This window comes from Bombus flavifrons, chromosome 8 (genome assembly GCF_040668555.2).
Source record: "Bombus flavifrons isolate JBK064 chromosome 8, iyBomFlav1_principal, whole genome shotgun sequence".
Lineage (NCBI taxonomy): Eukaryota > Metazoa > Arthropoda > Insecta > Hymenoptera > Apidae > Bombus > Bombus flavifrons.
In genome coordinates, this window is record NC_138449.1 from 16,519,121 (window position 1) to 16,541,120 (window position 22,000).

Genomic DNA, 22,000 nt, shown 5'->3' on the forward strand with positions numbered 1-22,000 from the left:
GTACAGGCATCGATATCTGCGATTTCAGTCAAAATCGTTTCCACGCTCTTTAATGGGCAGCAGCGCTACTTTAAATAAAACTTACGTTCGAATAAAATTATCGTAAAGGCTGACGTTATTTTAATCGGTGCAGAGGGCGGCAGATAGGTAATCGAGGTAAGGGACACGGTTCGTAGAAACGGCGACGACGAATCGATTAACACGAGGGTTATATCGTAGTGGTATCGAGGGTGGTATCGTGTATGATATATATCGTGACATATAAAGGATAAAGGATAAGGGAGTAAGAAAGTCGGAGTAGACGTCTAACGTATCGCGACCATACGAGAACGCTGACCATCACACATGGTCGTTTTCTTTCTATCGAGGTACTTTCCTGCGCTATCTTAAAACAAACGAATAAGAAGGCAAAGAGGAAGAGAATTTCTCGCAATTCTCGGTCATAAGCAAACATAACCAAAAGCACAAAGAAACAATTCTATTTACTTTGACTTTGTTCAGGCTTGATGCTTCTTTCAGATCATGGTTGTACCTGTTTTGCGCGCGATGCCACGGTCGCGACGATACGCCATCGTGGGAGCCGACGGGTTGGAGGAAAGCCTGTCCGCAACCGTTTTGTCCAAGCTACCGAAAATTCGCTCGGCTATTGTGCCTGTTCCTGTTAGGGTTGCTGCTCTGGGGCATCGTGTATACGATGCTAAAAGATGACGCCGCCCCCGGTGGTCAGCTTTTCGGCCTCGCCACCCTTTGCTTAGCGGCGCATTTTGGCGGATGGCTATTCTCCTTGACCACCCTTCCTGCTCTAATCGGCATGTTGATCACCGGTATTATACTGCAGAATATCGGCCTGGTCTCCATCGAAGGCAACTACGTCACCGTTGTCTCCAATTTGCGGTGAGTCTTTCTTCGCTTCTTGCTTTTATCTTCTTTCTTAGTTTCAAACGTTTTCCGAAAAGTTACTGGAAACAGCGATCATTAGACCGTACGGATGATCGCGCATTTACGGAAATTTAAACGAACGTAAAAGTACGAATTTGCATAAACACGCGCAATCCATCGATTACGATCGCCTTAGGGTTTAGGGCTTTCATACCGAATCGCTTTTCGCGTTTCCATCGAAATAACGGATATATACCATAATATCTTAATCGCGTATCTCCAGTTCTTTCGAGAACTTTCTAAATTTAGGCGACAAAAAGACAAATTATATAAACATGTAATTCGATAAGATACGTTGCCTTTGAAATTATTTCAAATCGTTGATTTACCATTATGCATTTTTTTTGATAAAATTTCCAGATCGTATACAAAATAACCCTGATTGTCCGCGTTCGTCGCATTTACGATACTTGAAGAAAGTTCTTAAACCGCAATTCTCTTAGGTCAGGCTGTTTGCAACCTACCTACGTTCTTATGTACGTATATGTCAGATACACGTATACAAATAGCGATTACAAGTCCGAGAAAAGATTGAGAGAAAACGTCTTCGTTTTCTACCCTATTTTACACCATCTACTCCGCTATTTTACGCTAACTGTAGAAAGATAGAGAACGGATAGAGTATGTTGAACGTAAAAGAAAAAAGAAAAAGAAAAAAAAAAACAGCGAAATATGGAACATTTAGACAACGAACAACATTCTATTTATCCGCAATTAACGTACGCGAGCGAATTTTTTATGAAATGAAAATAAAAGCTGAAAAATAAATAAAATTTTTCTATCCGGAGATATCGGTGAAAATCCAATACAAAAGATTTGACGCGATCTGTGACGCGGCACTGCGATAACGCAGGGATAATGGACGATAAGAGAATCGATGCGTGCCATGAAACGTTGCAATTTACAAGTGTGAGCCACCGAGACGGAATGTTTGTACTTGGTTGAACGACATCGTTGACCCAACTGAGCTAAGGGGTTAATTATTACGCTGTTGCGCGTGACTACAGTTAGACTTAACTGAGCACGTGATTAAAATCATGTGCTGTTACGCACACATTACTTCTTTGGCTGAATTTGTAAATGGAACTTCATCATTTCGTAATTGAAATTTATTCCACCGCATCATGTGATAATATTTGTTCCTTCTGCTCGTGTGTGCCTCTCCGGAATCGATTATTAGCACGACTGCCGTGTCGGAAATGTATTATATCGGGCTGACGAATGTGCTTATGTCTGTATAAACGTACGCGGCCGGCAGCTTTCGATCGTTTTACCCTGGAAAATAAAGAAACCGAGAGATTTAAAAGATATACCGAAAGGAGTGTAAACAGGATTAGAACGTTAAATGTATGGCAATTCGAAATTTATTTTCTACCGTTAAGGAGTAAGGAAAAGTTTCAACTCTTTCAAAAGTACAAGACAAAATTACATATTTGCTTTGTTTGTTTTCTAAATTGGTCGGCTATGCGCGTTATAAAAGTTTTTCTTTTAAATCTCGTGGCTTTCGATTCGCCAGTCGCATCCGAATCGGCATTGGAGTAAAGCAATCTGCCGACTCGCGTCCAAAGCGTACACAGTAAGCAACTCTATTAACAATAGGTTACATCGTATCTCGAAGCAGGAAATATCGTATTTGTCGACAGCGATTCAACGATGAAACTGTCATAAGGAACGATCAATCGTATTACATTGTACGATATTTTATATATCCATACAGCTATTGGTTTGGCAAGTAAGTGATTGCGGATTTTGTCGTGTTTCACCTAATAGCGAAAAAAAAAATGGCAATAGATGTGGAACTGTATCTTTATCATTATCATTAATTTCATTAATATCATGAGGTATCGTTCGACGCAAAATTCAGTTCGAAAATCGCGGAGAGCGGGCGAAAAGTGCTTTCAATTTTGGCCCACTCTTTATCCGATTCACGGTATTTCGAACACTGTGGCACTTGACGCGACAACATCTGACAGTATTGTCTGAAACTTCCGAGTTTCTCTTCCTCCGTTGATTTTTATTGCTATTTAGACTGGCAACGAGAGGGAACGAGAGGAGTTTGTTCCGATCGAGTTAACGAGTGCGTTTTACAAAGGGCAATATGGAATTACATAGAAAGGCCGTCGAATCGTACGATCGTACGATCGAACGGATCGATAGACGAGAGACGAGACACGAGACACGAGACACGAGGGACGAGCGAAAAACACGAAGGAAACTGGATGAAATTCTGGCCAGCGCGCAACATTTCGCGATAAGATATAACAGGGAGATTTTCAGTTCGTCAGCTATTTCGTGCGAGAGTGACGATAGATCGATCATCCGAGAGCGATATTCAAGTTTTAAATCACAGTTTTCCTGCAAAGAAAAATTGTTACATTTTATTTTCTTTTTCGTTCTACTTCTTCCTTTTTCCTTGGAAATTTTACAAAATAAGCGTGAAAATATCTGCTAAACTAATTCGAACTAAACTTTCGAAGCGAATAGGTTGACAATTTTTTATAGAGAACGTTATGACGAATCGGTTACTGTATAAAAAGCTATACGATTCCAGTTAAATAATCGTTCGATTCCTCTCTGAACCTTTTTTTATTTTATTTTATTTTTTTTTTTTATACAGCGGATAGTTTACCAGTAATTCGCATTTGTCCATTGAAATCGGCCGCTCTGTGTAAATAAAAAACAATTTCACTTAAATAATCGACGATATTCGCGTCTCCTTATACTCTCGCTACTGTAACTAATAAATGAGCCACTAAAGTGCTTTAACAACTATAAACTATCAATTTGCTTATGACGCACAGCAAGCAAAAGATGAGATTTGTAGGTGAAAAGTTGCAAGTGGATAGTTAAGTTTGTAATTTCCTTTCGTCGTAATGTTTATACGGAAGTTTAGGGCGCGTAACAAAATTTAACAAACTCTCGTAAAAGGATAGACAGGTAACTTTAACTCGTGAGATTTCGCGATGATATATCCTGTCCTCGATAGATCGACGTAGAACGATCAGATTACGATATTTTCATTGACGATTGCGCGACCGATCGTTATTTTCACTCGCGCGTGTGTCGCATAGAGAGCGAAAAGACAGGAGACTCGACGAAGCAACCATCGACTCATCGCGATCATAAGGTGGCCCCTTTTTAACGTCGAGGCCAACCAATGACGATTGGTTGCGGTCATACGCGACAATGTCACGCGCGGCATAGTAATCACGGTCTCCGAAGGAGTTCACAGGGGATTCAAGGTGTATTCCCAATTGAAATCGCTTTTAATCCAGCCGTTTATCGGACAAATACTTTTTTGTCGCGATTCGCCAGCATCCTCGATACTCTCGTAAATCCTAAAATCTGCCGAGATACTTCAAATTTGTGGCTTTCGGAACGTTTGTCGTTTTCTTCGCTTTTAAACTAACATTTTTTTACATCAAGAAAACAGTTGCTTTATGTGGAGAAAATGACAGATTACGTTACTTGATCTATAGTTTCATTATGAATTTAACCTATAGTTGATGCGATCGAACAAAATTGATCATAAACGGTTAACGGTGTGGTTTAAATTAAAATTTACTTTTCCGAAATCCTTCGTTTTCTCTCTACTTTTTATCATTCCTTTACCAACGATATGCGAAGCGCGTGCTATTTCGCCGAACGACATAGAGTAACCAGAGTCGGGGTTAGGGGATCAGGTACTCGCACAGGCCGATTCGATCGGAATGCGCGTCGATAAATGTCTACAAACGAAAATAACGTCTTACGAACATATACTGTTCTACGTATACTTTAATTTTCGAGTGATGGATGTTCAAAGAAAATTAGGCTCGACGCAAGGCTATCGTTCGAATCCACTTTATATCCTTTATCGTCGATCGTGTACGTTCGTGTTCGCTAGCGTTGAATGCACGAATAGAATCGCTGGATGAAACAGTTTCTTAAATCGCGTAAAATACTTACTGGCCTCGGTCCTACGTAACGAGTATATCATAGGCAGGTATACGCGAGTATGCGCGAGTACACGCGTGTATACGCGTATATACAAAGTTCCGCACCATTTATGAAAGCGAATGTCATAGTCTTTTTGTCTACAATTTGTACGAGCTAAACTGCCGGACATGCTTCTTTAAGTCCGACAATTACCGTGTCCTACATCGCTTAAGTTGCAAGTATATTTGTTTGCACAGGGAAAATCTGAAATAATATAAATCAGTGATAATCGGAAATATTCCGATTCGTTTTGAAATATCAACGACTAATAAACGAAATCTCCGACGCAATTTATATATTTTTCATTTTTCTCTTACTTTGGCTTGGCAAATATATCCTTGAAATCGTTGTCCTTGTTGTTTCTACTAAAAGCATCGAGTAGCGAAACCGTTTCACGCATCCATTGGAAACGCTAAAGATCCGTCAGATTTACAAATATCTGCATCTAACCAAAAATTTCTGCCGCTATCTCCTATGCTTGTTCGTTTTATGCCGCCGTGCGCGGCAATGTTTCGCTATCGATCGAATATGCCGCGGAATTATCCTGGAAAGAGATCCGACTCCAAGAACATCCATTCCTTGAACTCGAGCGATTATTACACGGTTAACGGTGTAATACAAACGGTTCTACAAATACCTCGATTATCCACTACGGTGAAAAATTTTCCACCGAACGTCCAACGCGACGATAATTCGCGTCAACTACGTATCCCCCATTCCGGTTTCGCAACGATACATCACTGACCAGAATGTCGGCTAGCTCGGTCCGACGATATAATAACAGCGCGTGGAAGCGTGGCGTCATTAAAGGCTCGTCTAATAACGTAGGATATCTTGTCTGACACGCACACACGCGTTCTACGATACGTATTACGTGAACCGAATGTTGCGAAATTCGCACGAAACGAGTAGCACGCTACGTCGTTGCCCGTTTCATCGATGAAAGAAATACGTACAACGACATCCCGAATCAACGTTAAGACACGTTCGTCGTTGTTCGAATTTTCATCGTTTACGCCGTATATACGGAACGTTTACGAGCGTTACTTTTTAACATTTTTCTCACGAGCGAAAGGTCTGCGAGACGAATAAAAGAGAACGAACTTTCGCTATTTTTCGCACGCGATAGGATAGCCTGTAATCGGCGTTAGTAATCGGTGCTTATCATTCGCCATTCGTCTCACGTAACAACAAAACCACGAACGTTTTGCATCGTCACATTGAACGCACATTTTAACTAATTGCAAGATACGTAACGCTTTGTCCAGACCGACTAGAACTATTCGCGAGCTGCTCGCCGGCAGAAACAGCGGAACAGCGTCGTGTCCACGCCGCGGTTCTCCAACAACTCGCAAACAGCTTCTAAACGGTTATAAACTTATTGCTCGTACGCTGGCCAACCCTTTCATATGCCGCCTCTCGAACGAATAGCGTTCGCTACTCGCTAAAGTATCCGCACTGATCGCCAACAGCGATCCGCACGCAGCGTAACCAGACTACGAACAACTTATTTTTGCAAATACCTCGATATAATTATTCGTCGAAGTTGCCGATATCGTACACATTTGATCAACCGAGTCTTCTGAAACACAGTACGTCGCAAAACACGATCTCTATATCTTTCTGTCTAATTTCATACTCGTAATCATAAATCATGAATCATAAATCATCGTTTACGCATATTGAATTATATTTGTACGCGTGTATGTGCGTGTGTACAGCTGTACTCTGTCTAATCGCACGCATATACCGCGACATAATCGAGATATCGTAGAACATGTGATTGACAAATTCAGCGGCAGAAAGTCATTGTCTAACAATGTCTACCGACAGTAGGAGATTAGGATTTCAATGGAAATATCGTGGCCACGGCAAAAACGGGAATGAGAAAAAGGAACGCGGAAACGGGGGAAAATGAAGAAGCAATAGATATAGAAACATTTTTTAACGAGCGACGATATATAATCAAGGAGGAAAGAAGAAAAAATACGTAATTTAAATGTAAATAGCAGATGTTACGCGTCGTAAGTGAAACCGGTTGTAACTTTAGCAATCGGCTGCACGTGGACCTTACTAGACGAGTTTGTGCGCTAATCGGTCTTCCGTAGGAAAACCTAGCGTATGTTCGACGAATGCTTGATCGGTAACGCTATTGGACGTTTGACGAAAAAGATACGCACGGAAAGAGACAAAAGAGCGCAAATGACGGACGTTTTCAAGTACGTATACGACGAGGCTGTTCTAGGTTTTACAATTCGTAAAATATTAACCGTCAAAAACGAGAGCGGCGAGGATTTATACGTTTGACGCATGGGTGATATTCGTACATCGCTTCCCATTGCTGTATCACCGTGTGGCAGAGCTTGGATATGGAAACGCGTTGCATTACGCGTTTCTGTGTACGTGCATACCGCAACCTAGCTGCGTATATCCGATTGCATCGCGATGATATTCGCATCGATATTCGAGCCGTGATTCTCAAGCCCCTTTCCCGAAACTTACCAGCATTTCGGAACGCAACAAGAATCCGCGAGTGCCGATAATAGCGGTGGGCGTGGTCCATCAGAGTGGAAAAATCGAAATGGGCCCTGTTGTCCAGTAATATCGCTGCAACAGGACGATCAACGATGGAAATTCGAACGATCGAGGGTATTCGTAAAAAGAATAATTTTTAAGCGTTTAAAGATTCGGTATTTTTAAGCTTCAACGTGTAACACATACGTATAACAGATGTAACGATGTAATGGAGCGTGTTAAGCGGTAAACGATCTTCTTCTTTTCTTCTTTTCTTCTTCGAAAGATAGCGATGTGTCCGCCGCGCCTGACTTTCGTCTAGTTCACGCTTGTCGTTCGATTCGTTCGTTCGTTTAATTCCGAAGAATACGAAAAGACAGTGGTTACATATACATTTTTCTTGAGTGATTTGAAATATTTTCCAACGATATTTGTCCGATTCGATATTGGCGAGTGCATATATTTCAAGCGGACGTACGATAGTCGAAGAATAGAAAATAATCGCTTCCGATCTCGATAAATTTCAGCCGGAAGGTAGCAAAAACGTAACTGAATGAAAGATAGGAAATGTAACAGCTCGACGAGCGAATATAAATTTCGAGCAAAGTAGGTCTAAAAGAAGCTATAAAAGGATAAATAAAAAGACAAAATTCTTACGAGTTTACGATCACGGTAAAGTTACGGGCCTTCGTTTCGCTAACATTAGCTACGCGTTTTCGTTCTTTTCGTCACGGTAACAATGTTGACCTTAATGGTAGCAATCATTATTTTCTTACGTTATTTCCTTTCGTTATTTACAAGCTTAGAAGCTCACGACACGAGTAAGGGATACCTAATATGCGAACGATTGTTAAAAGCGAGAAATAAAATATACCGCAGACTATAAATAATCGGCGGACCTTGTTCTCACCGTTTACGGTGGACATTTACGATAACGGTCAGGCTACACCTATGCCACAAGTGACAATATAATATGTAGCTTTATAACGGTCGTTTGCTTTGACGCTACGTTTCCTAAAAAAAAAAATACAGACTATTCAGTGTAGTATCGGAAGCAATTTCTTCCGATTTGCTTTCGACATTCCATACATTTTCTTGTAAAGAAAGTTAAAACTTTGTATTCTTAATTTCTTATCGAGTTCGAAACACGTAATAAAAGTGTACAGGTTAAATAATCTCTTATCTAAAGAACGAAATAACGCGAGGAGAAACGACCATGTTCTTCTTACTTTGAATTAAACTATCGAGACGTTGCATAATCGCGAGAAAGCGATATCGCCTTCGATGTTATTCCGATCCAGCTTTGTTATTTAGCGATATAATTAACGATCAGGCGGTCTTAGATTTATATCTGGTCATAAATCACGGCTGATCGCATTTTCAGTAGTTTGATCGAAAACAAAAGTCCCGCCATACAGTGAAACGTCGTAACGGCAAAGTAAAACGAAGCAAACGTATAAGCCAAGCACGTGATACGATTCATACCGAAATTAATAACAGGCCAGACCGGAACACATTATCCAAGGCATAGACAACGCAAACAGCGCGGACCGAGACGTTTTCACGAGCTGCAATCTCAGCGAACGACACGGCGTCGCGTCCTCTTGCCAGGAGTTACGAGGAAATTCTCGCCGGGCGTCGCGCCGCACCGCGCCGCGCCGCGCCGTCGTGCTTTCCCTTTTCCTTCCGTTTCAATCGCGCAGGTCTTTCCGCTCTTAATCCCTACGCGAGTATCGAAGAATTCGCGAGCGCGAATTAGAAAAGATATTTAACAGAGGCATAGGCGTAGACTCGTTTGCATCGTCGTACAGAAAATTGCTGCATCTTCGATGTGGCGGCCAACTTTTATTTACAACGGGACTTTTATCTACATTTTTTAAGGCGAAACACGACTTTCAAACGTCACTTTCTCGCTGTACGTCAAATTCGTCGTAACAATTTCCATTAGAGCGACAATAAAGTACATACCTGTATATGTATAATTTTCAATTCGCGTTAACGCACAAACCTCGCGACATTCTGCAATTTCGTTGATACGAAAAATACGTGTAGCAGGAAAATGTGGAAATTAGAAACGATAGAATTACAAAATACGATGAAAACGATCGGAACGAAGAATGCGATCGGACTTCTGGAAGCCTCGCGAGAGTTGGCATTCTCGACTAGAAAACGATATCTCTCCGTATATTTTATCGACGATCTAATGCAAAGTACGTTTATTGATTTTAAACTTTATCGAAATAGTACGGCGCTGCACGATTCGCAATTTTAATCGAAATTTTCTAAAAACTGAGAGTTTCGATGTATTTCTCTGTATGGTACATGAAACACACAGGTTGGCTCGAAAGGGAAGCCGTGTCGTGCACATCCTCGGAAAACTGTCAGGACGCTGGAGACCCACCGGGAATTTCCGTATGAAACACCCCGGAAAGATAGGACGTGAATTTAAAATATCGCCGTCAGATTGCTTTGAGACGATAAAACGTCACTTTTTTTTTAAACGATACATCTTTTCGCGAACAGGTTACGAGCAAATAATACACTAACTCGTCCTTCAAGCGAGCCATCTTGCATGAAATTCTCCTACTTCGAGATAGAAAATTGTACGTTTTGGATATAACATGCGGCGGATACTATCGCGAACACTATGTACGCGTGTGCGTATTGGTAGCTACAATTAGTTTTTCCACGTTCTTGGACGAACCATTATCGTAGAACGATTTTTTCCTACGCAGCGTTACAGCCGAGATATTCGATGATCGAACGACCCTTTGCTGACGATTTGCACGAGATATCGCATATCTCACGACCTGCTTTCGTTCGTGTTGCTTCGAGCACAAGACATCTCTAGCGCGACCCGATTATTAATACTTTATCGCTTCGCGTGGAATAAGGGAATAGGAAATAGGAAATACAAGAATAAGGACATTGGTAGAATGTGTAATCGTGGTATACAGATTAATTAATCGTAAAATTAGAATTATACTCAAATATTTGAATCGAAAGACAAGAAAGTATAGAAGCGCTTGAAAATTTCTATTCTAGCACTTTCTATTAAATATCTGAATCGTTGATAAATCGTTGCTTGAAATCTATTTCTTCGATGAAAAAATATCTTTCATATTTTTGAAATAGGTGTAAATTTGAAAACCGATGTTAATCGTATTTGGTTATTCGGCGACCGTTGGACGGAATTCGTTCTCGCGTAAGGAGTTTGCGAGATCCGTGACGCATAGAGGTTACTGGTAGGTAGCAGAGCGGATAGAACGCGACATCCGGCAGCAGTCTATAAAATTCCTTCGGGAGCGCACCCGGGAGACACCCATCCGCTTCCTTCTATCTCGTGGACTTTTTACAGGAACGTGGTCTGCGACGACAAGATGTCGCGGCCGACGAAGACATAGAGCCGTCAACCTACGGCTTCCGGTTTGGCTTCTCGCGATTTTATTCCTCCGCCGACCAGCCACGTGTCACTGAAACATTTACACCGTGTCGTGCGGCTTGTAGCCTCGTGATTTACGATATTTCTTTCCCTTCTTTTTCCTTCGATAGTTGTAAAATTGATCTTCAATTTTTTAACGCGATTGCTCCCGTCGCGTCGTTTCTTTCTCTCACTTTTTATTCCTAAAATAGCATCTTTAACGTATCTAGGAAGACAGCCGATTAATAGAATCGATAAGAATAATTTACGAAGAATAATCGAAATCAGAGAAATTACTTCGCAATCGTTCCGCCAATGTTCTGGAGAACGTACAATTATTTATATATAACGAAGTTACGGACCATGTTTGTTTCTCGTGTTCGACTAATATCGAAAGGGAACACCGATAGCGATACCGAATAAAAGGTAAATGCCTTCAAATCGATTTAGATGGACTACATTTTTTCGCAAATACGATAAATTACGGATAAGTTACACGAGTTTAAACGAAAGATTAGCTTCTTATTATTATTAGCACGAGTTTCCTGGAATTTATTCTAGAAAATTGTACAGTGCTGTTTTGTAGAATTCTCCCTTGCAATTATATCGCTTAATAGATTATATACGAGCGTTTAACCGCGTGTCTTGCAAATTGGTGCAAACATCGGCCTGTATTTGACGTTTAATCGTCGGTAGACGTCTAAACATCGACAAGCGTTCAACTTCGAATCGACAACGACGCTAGGATTGATTTGGATGAATCTGTCAAATTCGACCAGTATATACAGTTGTTTAACAAGAAAAGAAAAAAAAAAAAAAAAACACCAATCTATCCGTTTCGTATCGATTCGATAGATATTAACTTAATTTTACGTGTAAAGACGTACTAGACGATCGCTACGACAAAAAAGTTTGTCCACTTGGATAGGTATCGATGCATAGAACGTAGATACTTTATTTAGAAGAATTAAAGAAATCTAAGTTTCAGCTTTTGTTGGCAAGTTGGTAAGTTGGCAATTTGTTCGTTACATTCCAATCGTACAAACACGGTACAATGGTTGCGTTATCCAAAATTTCGTTCGCCTGAAAAGTTCGTCCGAAACTCTATATGGAAGACAAAACTTATGATCGAGATATACGCTTATAGATCGAGACCCATGGAAATACTCATCGTTCGAGCATAACGCGACAGAATCGTTACAACGTCGATTATTCGCGTCGTATCCTTCGCGATACACCCTTTGAAATTCTGTGCTGCCGAAACGAAACATCGACAAAGCGATCCAGTTGATTAGTTGGCGACACAGAGGCTTTCGCGTTCTCATCGAAGAATCCAACTCTATGCATACTTTCACAGTCGTCGCAACAAAGTCGATCGCTCGAGTCGATAATCGTTCGACTATGGTTCCGACCGCTTTGCCAGATCGGCCGATGGATGTTTGCACATTGCATAGGTATAGAACGCGGCTTGGTCTATCTAAGCGAGCGTGCCGGTGAATCGCTTATGTGTTTGGTCGGCTTTACCCGCGTTACCTATCATTCTCTGTCCGGCGTAAACATCCCGGTCGGAGGGTTTATTATGGTAAAAGAGGAGGCCCAAATGCTTCGATTTTCCCTAGTCGCCGTATCTTTGCCTCCAAACTGGAAGGAAACGAATTCGTTTTCACCGATTCGTTGACAATATCGTCGTCCAGACGAAGATGCCTCTTCCTCCATCAATTCCAACGTTTCTAATTCAACGACGTTTCGTCAAAAACTCGACTTTCGAACAATAACGATACCAGTATACGCGTGTGACAAATTTTCTTTTCGACAAATTTTATTCTACATTTTCGACTTATTCTCACGCGTAAGAGAACCTGTCGTCGATTATTTACTCCTATTCGTGGAAATCTGTCGTAGAAATCGATATTTTCAACAACTTTCAACCGATTATTAATCAGCATAAATTACGAACGTTATCCTTCTTGTTCGTACATTTTACGCAATTACAACTGTGCGATACGTAGATCGAGAAGCAACAACAAAGAAAGAAACGCGTCGACGATATTCTTTCATTGAGCGAATTCCTCAAAATGCGAACAAACGACTCGCTGTCAACGATAGAACGTCGAACAGCGTGTCGTATCGAAGCAAGTACTCCGGAAAGACGGCTGAATAACATATTTCGTAAAATGACAATATTGCGATAACTCGACGCGATCACGCGTATTCCGAATATGTACAGCGTGCATTTATTTTCAAATTCGCGCGATCGATATAAACTGAAATAAAACGACAGTTAGCATCGATCGAGATATCGAAATTTTACTTGTTTACGCTTCTGACGCTAGACTTACGACGACGCTTATTACGACGTTGTATAAAATTATTTTTATGTTTACGTCAACCGAACCCTTAATCGCGTGTATCTAAGATAAGAAGCAAGAAACTAGAAAAATGTCTACAACAGTTCCTTTATCGAAATAAAAGCGTCTAATACACCTGCATATGTATCGGTGCACCTCTTCTTTTATCATCAGGGATTAGCAACAGATAATCTTTTTATTACGCTTGTTAGTTGTTCGGTTTTCTATGAAAATAATAAGTTCTAGGTAATTGTAAACTTTTGTTCTGTATACTTTCATTTCTTATTCTACCAATGCATTACTCTGCAATGTTTTGATTAAGTAATCTCAAAGTATACGTACATATATTAATGTTTCCTTTAAAATTCCTATTCTCAAATTCACCTATGATTTTACCAATCGATCGAATCGTTATTTAAAAGCCGTACGAAGAATACCGATAACTTTGTACATCATACACACGTAGCAACGAATGCTACTCGTATACGTAGGACGATCGAAATTTCGTTCAAAGGTCATCGCTATAGAAGCACGTAATTACCTAATTATCGCGCACTCTGATCTTAGGATATTTCCTCCACGGAAATCCGGTTGTCGAGTCGATGATATAAGTAACAGGGTCGAGCAGCCACTAGAACATTGTCGCAATTTTCGTATCAAAAGTTGGTGTCTATCTACCGAACCAGGGCGGACACGTTGCATGTATTAGTTGGTTCAACGTGCCGCGAAACACTTGTCCCCGTTTAACTGACGCGTATTAATCCATTTTAAAATTCAGCTACTTTATCCATACGTAGCATGTAACGTGTATATACACGCTTACGAGCGATGCACGTACACTCGAGGGTCTCTTTATCTCTTGGTCGGCTTGGTCGGCTTGGTCGGCTTGGTCGGCTTGGTCGGCTTGGTCGGCTTGGTCGGCTTGGTTGGCTTCGTCGGCTTCGTCGGCTTCGTCACAAGTCGCTCCTCGAAATCATTTCTTTTCGAAAGCTTCGAGCCACGTTTGTAACAACAACAGAGGCAAGCACGGATAGAAAGGGTTTAACAGCGAGTTTAAGGGAGAACATTGACCGCGTTAATGTACATATTACGTCGATGGTCCCATATGGATGAATTAAACGTAATTCGTTCGACGTGTTACTTCGACGCTCAGTGCGCGCAAGGGTGGCTCGCGGCAAAAGTGCAAATGTTTTTAGCATTCGAGTGGAAATTTGATATTCTTAAAGCTTCCGATGAAAAAGCCATTGGCTATAATTTGATATTCTTATAGAAAGGGATACAACACTATCCTTACCAAATGCCGTGTACAGGTCGTACGCCGTAGAAAATTTGGCTATCGAGAACTCTGTCTCGTTCTTTCGTTAATCCGCTTCATAATCGTGCGTTTATTCTTCTTACAAAAATTTCTCTTCCGATATTCGCGAGTCTTCCGTTATTACAGCTACTTTGTTATATCGAGCGTCTAGTTACTCGTCGTCTACGAGTTCTTTTAATTAACAACCTTTAAGCTACATGGCCCGGGCCAAAAGGTAGAAAAACCTACACGTACGTACGTACCTTGTACGGGACACAGGTAGACGAATGGACAAAGTCGAAAAAGATCGTTGTCTCTATGTTTGTCCAAGCACGTCAAAAGGTAGTGCGTTTTTCCGCGTTGATCACGCGACGCTAGATTTACGTCTAATACCACATACTCGTAGAACCTCGAGTAGTCCTCGAAAGAACGACGAAAAAACACGTATCGTAAAAATACGTATCGTCTCGGTGTTACTCTTGAATATTATTTAGTATAGTATGACAAATTTACGTTAAAATCACACATGCATGCTATCGGCAGAAAAATATCTTAGAAGAAGGCACTGGTAGAAACAACTTTTACATATTTATGATATTACGTAGGTAGCGGCGCGCGTCTCGGGTTTGTTTCGTCCAAGCACGGCAAGACAGCTTCGGAGCTTCTAAGGTGTATTCGACGTGCTGTAAGGTCGATCGACCGTGATGAAATCGACGAAAACACCCGATCGCGTGGAAACCGAGCGGCAATTTTCCCCTTCTTCCGGTCGAATTAGACGACAAACGCTTTGGCCAGTTCGTTCGACACGAGTCACGTTTCGTAAATGTAGAACGTTTCGCCAACATCCGACATTTCACAGCTATCGTTGTATGTAATAAACGTAATTCTTTCGAAGATTCGAATACGACTTTTACAACGATTTACAGCGACATTTCGTTGGACATCGACGCTGGAGAGTTAGGAGAGTTTTTAGTAAAATCTTCTGTTTCGCCTTGATGGTCGAAGATTATTTTAATCGTTATGTTCTCAACAATGTTGCAAGATACGTGTATAAACGAGGAAAAAGTTTAAGCGAAAGATAACGATAATTGCCACTAGATATTCCAACATTGTGCGATACTTTTAAGCCGTTGTTTGTTTACTAATTTGTTTACTAATTTCGCGATAATATAATCGATCTGATACTTTCAAAGTCATTGCAACACAGAAGGCAATGTTGTTACGTTGAATACAGAAAACAGTAAAGGTTTAGTTCTTTACGTACGCTTTCCTGCGCGCAATTAATTCACCATCTACGTGCGTTTCCAAACGTGTTATCTAAAGCAAAACGGCCAAAAACAACTATCTCGTACAGACTATACGATCTTCTACGTTCCACTGTTAAATTACCATGCAACTGTCAGAATTGAAACTCGTATATCACGACGTTCAACGTGAATCTAACAGTCCCAAGAGAAGCCGAAAGACAATCGTTCGCGGTTCGATTCGCAACGTGGAGCAATACAGAAGCCGAATCGCGTTGCGCTTCGATATTGCATCGAGGTATCCGCACCGCGTCCGACCCAAGCTATTACGTCTACGCAAATGTTCCCGTGATGTAAATCTGTCGGGGAATGGCCGACCTCGAAATTGCACGGCCTAACCGATACCGCAGCAGCTCATTAGCTGGTCGCTCGTTTCACAAGCCGCATTTTCTATCTCGAGCGAACCATTTCCAATCTTCTTCGTCTTTTTCTCTCTTTTCTCGACGCTAGAGAGCCACCCATCTTTATTAAAAGATATAAACAACTCGTATAAACTGACCTAATCGTTAAACGTTAGGATCCGAGCGATGCGATGAAAATAAACGAGTGCGCTTTAAAGTAGACGAATTTGAACAAACGCAAGCGTTAATTTTGTTAAACGTATATGCGCGATTGAATAACTCGTGGCTGTGCTCCATCGTGTATTACTTCGTGGATTCGGTATTCGTGGATGGTCTCGTCGTGTTCCTCTTTTACGAGTCCTCCCTCCTCTCATAAACGAATAAACGAAGATACGTTGGTGGTAGTGAGTGGTAGGTAATCAGCAGGCTTCGTCGATCAGTGATCGGTTATTTTATCGAGATTCGTTTACTATACGCGCGACGGGAAGAGAGAAAGAGAGAAAGAGGAATCTCACCTGTGCGATGGAGTGTTGCGGTGGAACGATGTTTTCAGATAGCCTCTCGGGGGAATATTAATAAAGGGTGCTTTGGAACACGTGGTACAACACGCGTGGAGAGTCGGTTGGTGTAAAAAAAAGGGAGGGAAATAAATCGAAACGGTGGAATAAAACATCGTGTACGAAGTTTCCGTTGTCGAAAACGTTGATTCACGGAGAGCCAACTCTTTCCCTCGGATGGTTGTTTGCAAAGGTATTCTAGTTGTCCTGGCATGTTTACGCCCAGGTTGGAGGATAGTTGACGTACTTCGAGCTATCGGTTTTTCTTTTTTTTTTTTTTTTTTTAGTAAGGGATTGTCGAGAATCTCGTGGAATCGAGAGTGCCGAACTGTCGAACAGCAAAGCTCGATTTTTCGGATACAAACCCGCGTTCTCACTCGAACGTACCCGCATTTACTCGTTCGTTTCCGATACCATATAATTCAGTTTGTTTAATTTTTCAGCTACCACACCGATGACCGAAGCTCGCACAGAACGATTAAAAGAGATTCAACAACGCTATATATATATATATATATATATATATATGTATGAGTGTGGGTAGATCTGGCAACGCTTAAATATTTTCAGCAATTCGTGTCAGACCGGTAGGCATTTCGAATTGTCGTGGACGCGTCGCGCTAGTCGATAAATCGAAACGCTGGATTCGCTGGTGCCGTTGCTGCGTTTGCTTATACACCTTTCCTCCTTTACCTTAGCGACCTTTTTTACAGTTTACAGGTTCCCAGGGTTCCTGTAACGGGAGACATCGCGTCAACACCCGACTTAATCTCTTGCGTTTTAAAATTCGCTAAAATAACGGTAAAAATACAATATAATACGGAGAATACAGAAATTGTGGCAAGTTTCTGCGAACGGAAGAATCGCCGATCTCGTTTGCGCGTCCGTAGCGAGACGATCGAAACAAGTCGAACTACCAAATCCTAGATCACGTCCTTCTACATTCCCTTCGATCCCGGCGGCATTCCTTTCATCCTCCGAGACCTAATGACGCGTCGAAGATGCTCGTTAAACGGACTTCTTGGCTCTTCCACGATGGTCGATTCCGCGAGTCTGCGGTCGTCCAGAGGGGCCGTAAATCCGTAACTATCGATAGAGCGTGCAAGGTTTGTCACTGCTAAATCCGTGACACAAAAGCGACGTTCGACTTTCAGATTGAAAGTTTCCTCGTAAGCTTACTTGCCGTAAAACATATGGCGGTGTAATTTTAATCCACGTATATTCTATAGTTTTCGAGATTTTCTTTCCCTTTAAAGTCGTCTTCTCACAAATCGATACGTTGGCCGAAGAAAGAAATATTCGCGTTAAGCATCTATTCGTATTTTACCGTAAAAAAAATGTGTCTTATCGCGATGACCTAACGTTATGTTATTGTTGCAACTCGGTTTGTAAACGTATCGCTGTATATTGGCGATAAAGTGAAAAGTGGCGATGCCTTCCTTTTTTATTAGATCGGCTGCGTACGAACAATGGTTACAGAAGTTGGTAATCTGGAAGATTACGTTATCGAAGTGATTATTATACTAGGAGATTCAAGACATCGTCGTATGCCATTGTCTATGACACTCGTAGATTTCTCGTATTTTCATCTGATAACGGATTGCGTATTAGATTCGCGTGCTTTCGATTCGCAAATATTTACGAGCCGTGGCAAAAGACTTAAATACACGTAAATAGATATTTTTCCGCGTTCGACCACGCGAATCGTACGTATATTATCATTTACAAGTTCGGTATAGGAAACGTAGCGTGAGTTATACAGGGAAACTTAACTCGAATATACACTTGGCTGCGATGCCAGTTGGAAAAATTGTTGAATTACGAGCGCACCAGTACCGAACACGAACTTGTCATTTTCTAGCTTTATAGAATAGAGGTGTGTTATCGCGTTTGAACGTTCGAAAGTTTTAGAGCCTGAAAATGCAGAAATCCGTCTTCGTCCATCTACGATCATTTGAAAATTTGCAAACACGAAGATTATAGAACGTGCGAGATTCATTTTTTATTCTCGTTTAATTTCTTACGTCAAATAACTGACAAACAACGAAATCTCGTCTCTCTCGTCGATTAATCGCGATTCGCGAAAACTTGGACCGTCATAATTTACCGAAGGCAGCAGATGAACGGTGTTCGCGGCCATTGTACAAACGGTAATAAGCTTGTAACGTTACGTAACAGTAGGACGGCTTCGTCGCTGACACGCGTGTATACGCGCATTACAGACACACGTTGACTGGTTGCACGTACCACGTAGCGATTGTTTCCTCTTTAAGTCGAATCTTTAAGTCGATTAAAATATTAACGTTTAGAGAATGCCCTATATTTTTATTGCCATTTCAACTCGGCCAGTTTTAACATTAATCGTCCGTAAAAAGCCGGAGCAAGTAATTCTCCGTACGCGACTTGGAAAGGAAATGTCGGGCCTTCGAAACGGAATACTATTCGATCATCTAACGAACGCGAATCAATAACCTGCAGAGAAAAATAGATATAAAAGTAAAGAGTCGCTGTCATTGCGGACGCACGCGGTTTGCACGTGTAATCGACTCAACGTAATCGTCGATTAAGTGGCACGACCAGGGTCTAAGTCCGCAAGCTTGTGGATGAACAGATCGCAGACGCGGGAAACGTGGGTGGCATCGATCGCGCGGATCGAGATTATCGAGGGTCGCGCTGGCATGCCAGGAATCCTGGCGTTTCTGGGTTAGAGGCGTTAAGGCCAATTCGTACGAATGCATGCAGGGTACGCGACCCGTACTTGCTTCGATCGATAACGCCTGCCACGCTCTCCGTACACCTTATCCAAAGCGAATTTAGAGTCCATTGCGGCCGCCGTTGTGACTTCGATCATTCCATTATCGATTACTATTCGTTCGAAATGGTACGTCGCAATCGTACGTTTCGAGATCGTTGCTTTGGTCTAAAAAAATACTTTCCGACGTAAAACCGTTTAAACGCGGAGTAACTAACTAATTAATCGAGATAAATTGGCAAAGTTGTCCGAAATACGATAACGCGTACGCCGAGCTACATCGCGCGTCTGTCTTTTCACGGTGCACGAGCAAACGATCAAAGTGAAACGTACAGGATACGCGGGCCTCTTAGGTGCAGCCGATGCTTGGAATTCGATAAGACGATAACGCGCTCGGACCGACGCGACGAGTAGCGAGAGGAAGATGATCGGTGAAACACACGGAGAACAGATTTGTAAGTCTAGTCCCGGAAAAAGGAGGTCGGGGCCAACCACGACCGAACAACGAACGATTGGATCTACTGGGGCGTAAAGGTTGGCTGGTGGTAGGTGTTGTTGTTTTCTGCGCATTACAGCCAACCATTAATTCAAATTAGAGCACGTTTCGCTGGTTCACCGGTAGCCCGGCATAGATGTAGGTCAAGTGTTCTTCGCGCGACACATTTTGGCCGCGGAACAACGAACTGGCCAACGAATGCCCGCCAAGTAATAGTTGCTGCCAAGCAACGTTTTGTCCACGTGCTATTGTACTCTCGCAAACAACTCTTCTTCCTCTTATTCCTCCTCTTTTGCTCCTTTGCTTTCATATACCGCGGTTATCTTCTTTTCCTTAGAGAGAAAGGGACAGGTGGAGAAGAGGCGAGGCAGTAAAGAGCAAGAGAGAGGGTAAAGTTTTCATTAAGCTTTTGTCGAGCCGATGTTTTCGATTAATTGCGCCGGTGATAATAAAAAATATAAATAGCATAGCAAAGTATAAATTTTCTCAGAAGCTTCACCTTTAGGCGATGGAAATTTTTCTTTCGCAGCTTCTCTCCTCCCCCCGGTAACATCTAATCCGATCCGTATCGAAGAATGAAATTTTCCAACCGCGAATCCGCGCTCGATATTAAACTTTGATCGTACTTTAGAAGAAACGACAGAAAGAAATACGACGAGTATTTAATCGAATCCAATTAATTTAATTACGTTTTCTTTTTTCTTCGAATATCTTGATTCTTATTTCTACAAACTAAAATAGGTACATACCTCTTCTCGATATCGATACGTCACTGAAAAAATTAACTTTTTGCCAACTCGTGAGAGATTTCGCACGAATCCCTGAATATTTAAACGTATCTCGAGAAAGTTAATCGTAGGAAACGTTCGAGGAACGTAACAGTTTTGTGACATTATTTACGCGATAGTAATTTTGATTTAAACTCTATTTATGACGAGCTCTGATTATGAAAATTCCTATATTCTTCACCCGATTATACCTCCTTCTCTTTGATCGACATCGAAACGAAATTCATTTTAGTTCGCTATGGCGTTCAATTTAACACGTTGTTCTATCGATCGTATTCAGCTTGGATTCTAATTGTATAAAGTCGGTTATCCGTAGAAACAACGAGCCTCTTTACTTTCTCGCAATTACTAAGAGCACGTGCAACTTTTGGAAAAATTAACGTCCATCGTTATTTAGATAGTCGAGTCGATATTCTACAAGTTGAATTTTATGCGCTTACGAAGGAAAAAGATTATAATTCGGATAACAACTTTTTCGGTAATTACGGACGAAAGAATTAATAATACGAAGAGCGTACTAATACAATTACATACTAAGAGATAAGATCAGATCGTAACAAGGATATATAGAGAGTTTTAATTGTAATCGTCGTTTACGTAAAACGTGGCTACAGGCTAAGGATCAAACGCACGAATCAAATTGCATTCTGTGGCATCTTGGCCGGACCTGGCACAACAAGAAGAATAGAATTGTGCCGCGCGTGTTTGAGTCGTTGAAACGTGGTTCTCGAAAAAGGATATGCTTCCCCCGAGGAGTCGGAATTTTGAAATATTTAGATAACCGCGTGGCTGAAGGCCGGCAATGGACGTTTTCCAGCGGGACTCGGTATTCGGAGTAAAATAATTCGTGAAAAACACGATACATGTACATACGTGCTACGCACGTAGCAAGGCAACAACCGGCTAACGAGTTTTTGCTACGAGTAGAAGCATCGAAACATGCTTCTCTTATTGAGAAGATTATACCATTGGTATGTAGTATATCCTTGTTGTTGAGCGAGAAAATATCTTTTTAAATAGAAGATACACACGGAGGAAATCTTTGCTTATTCGATAGAAACAACGAGATGTGATATTTATTCGAAGAGTTTATTTAACATCGTCTCTTAACGGCATACGATGCTGAAATCCTAGTTTCAACTGTTATCGGGCGTTCGACACACCTGCGAATCCATGGTTGACGAATTAAATGGTCGATTTTACGATTTTACGATTTTTACATTCTACTTCTCCATTACTTATACCTTTTCCTATATGTGACTTTACTA

General features: G+C 41.4%; 1 protein-coding gene across 5 annotated transcripts in view; it reads left to right on the plus strand.

The window, feature by feature from the left end:
• The window catches only part of Nha1 (Na[+]/H[+] hydrogen antiporter 1), a 91,210-nt gene that overhangs the window by 34,129 nt on the left and 35,081 nt on the right, over window positions 1–22,000 (plus strand). For 3 of the 5 annotated variants that reach the window (XM_069118803.1, XM_069118801.1, XM_069118800.1), the window contains one exon: window positions 502–894. In XM_069118803.1, coding sequence (XP_068974904.1) covers window positions 502–894 — 393 coding nt within the window. The remainder of the gene's footprint in view (window positions 1–501; window positions 895–22,000) is intronic. The other 2 variants (XM_069118804.1, XM_069118802.1) reach the window with 1 other exon arrangement.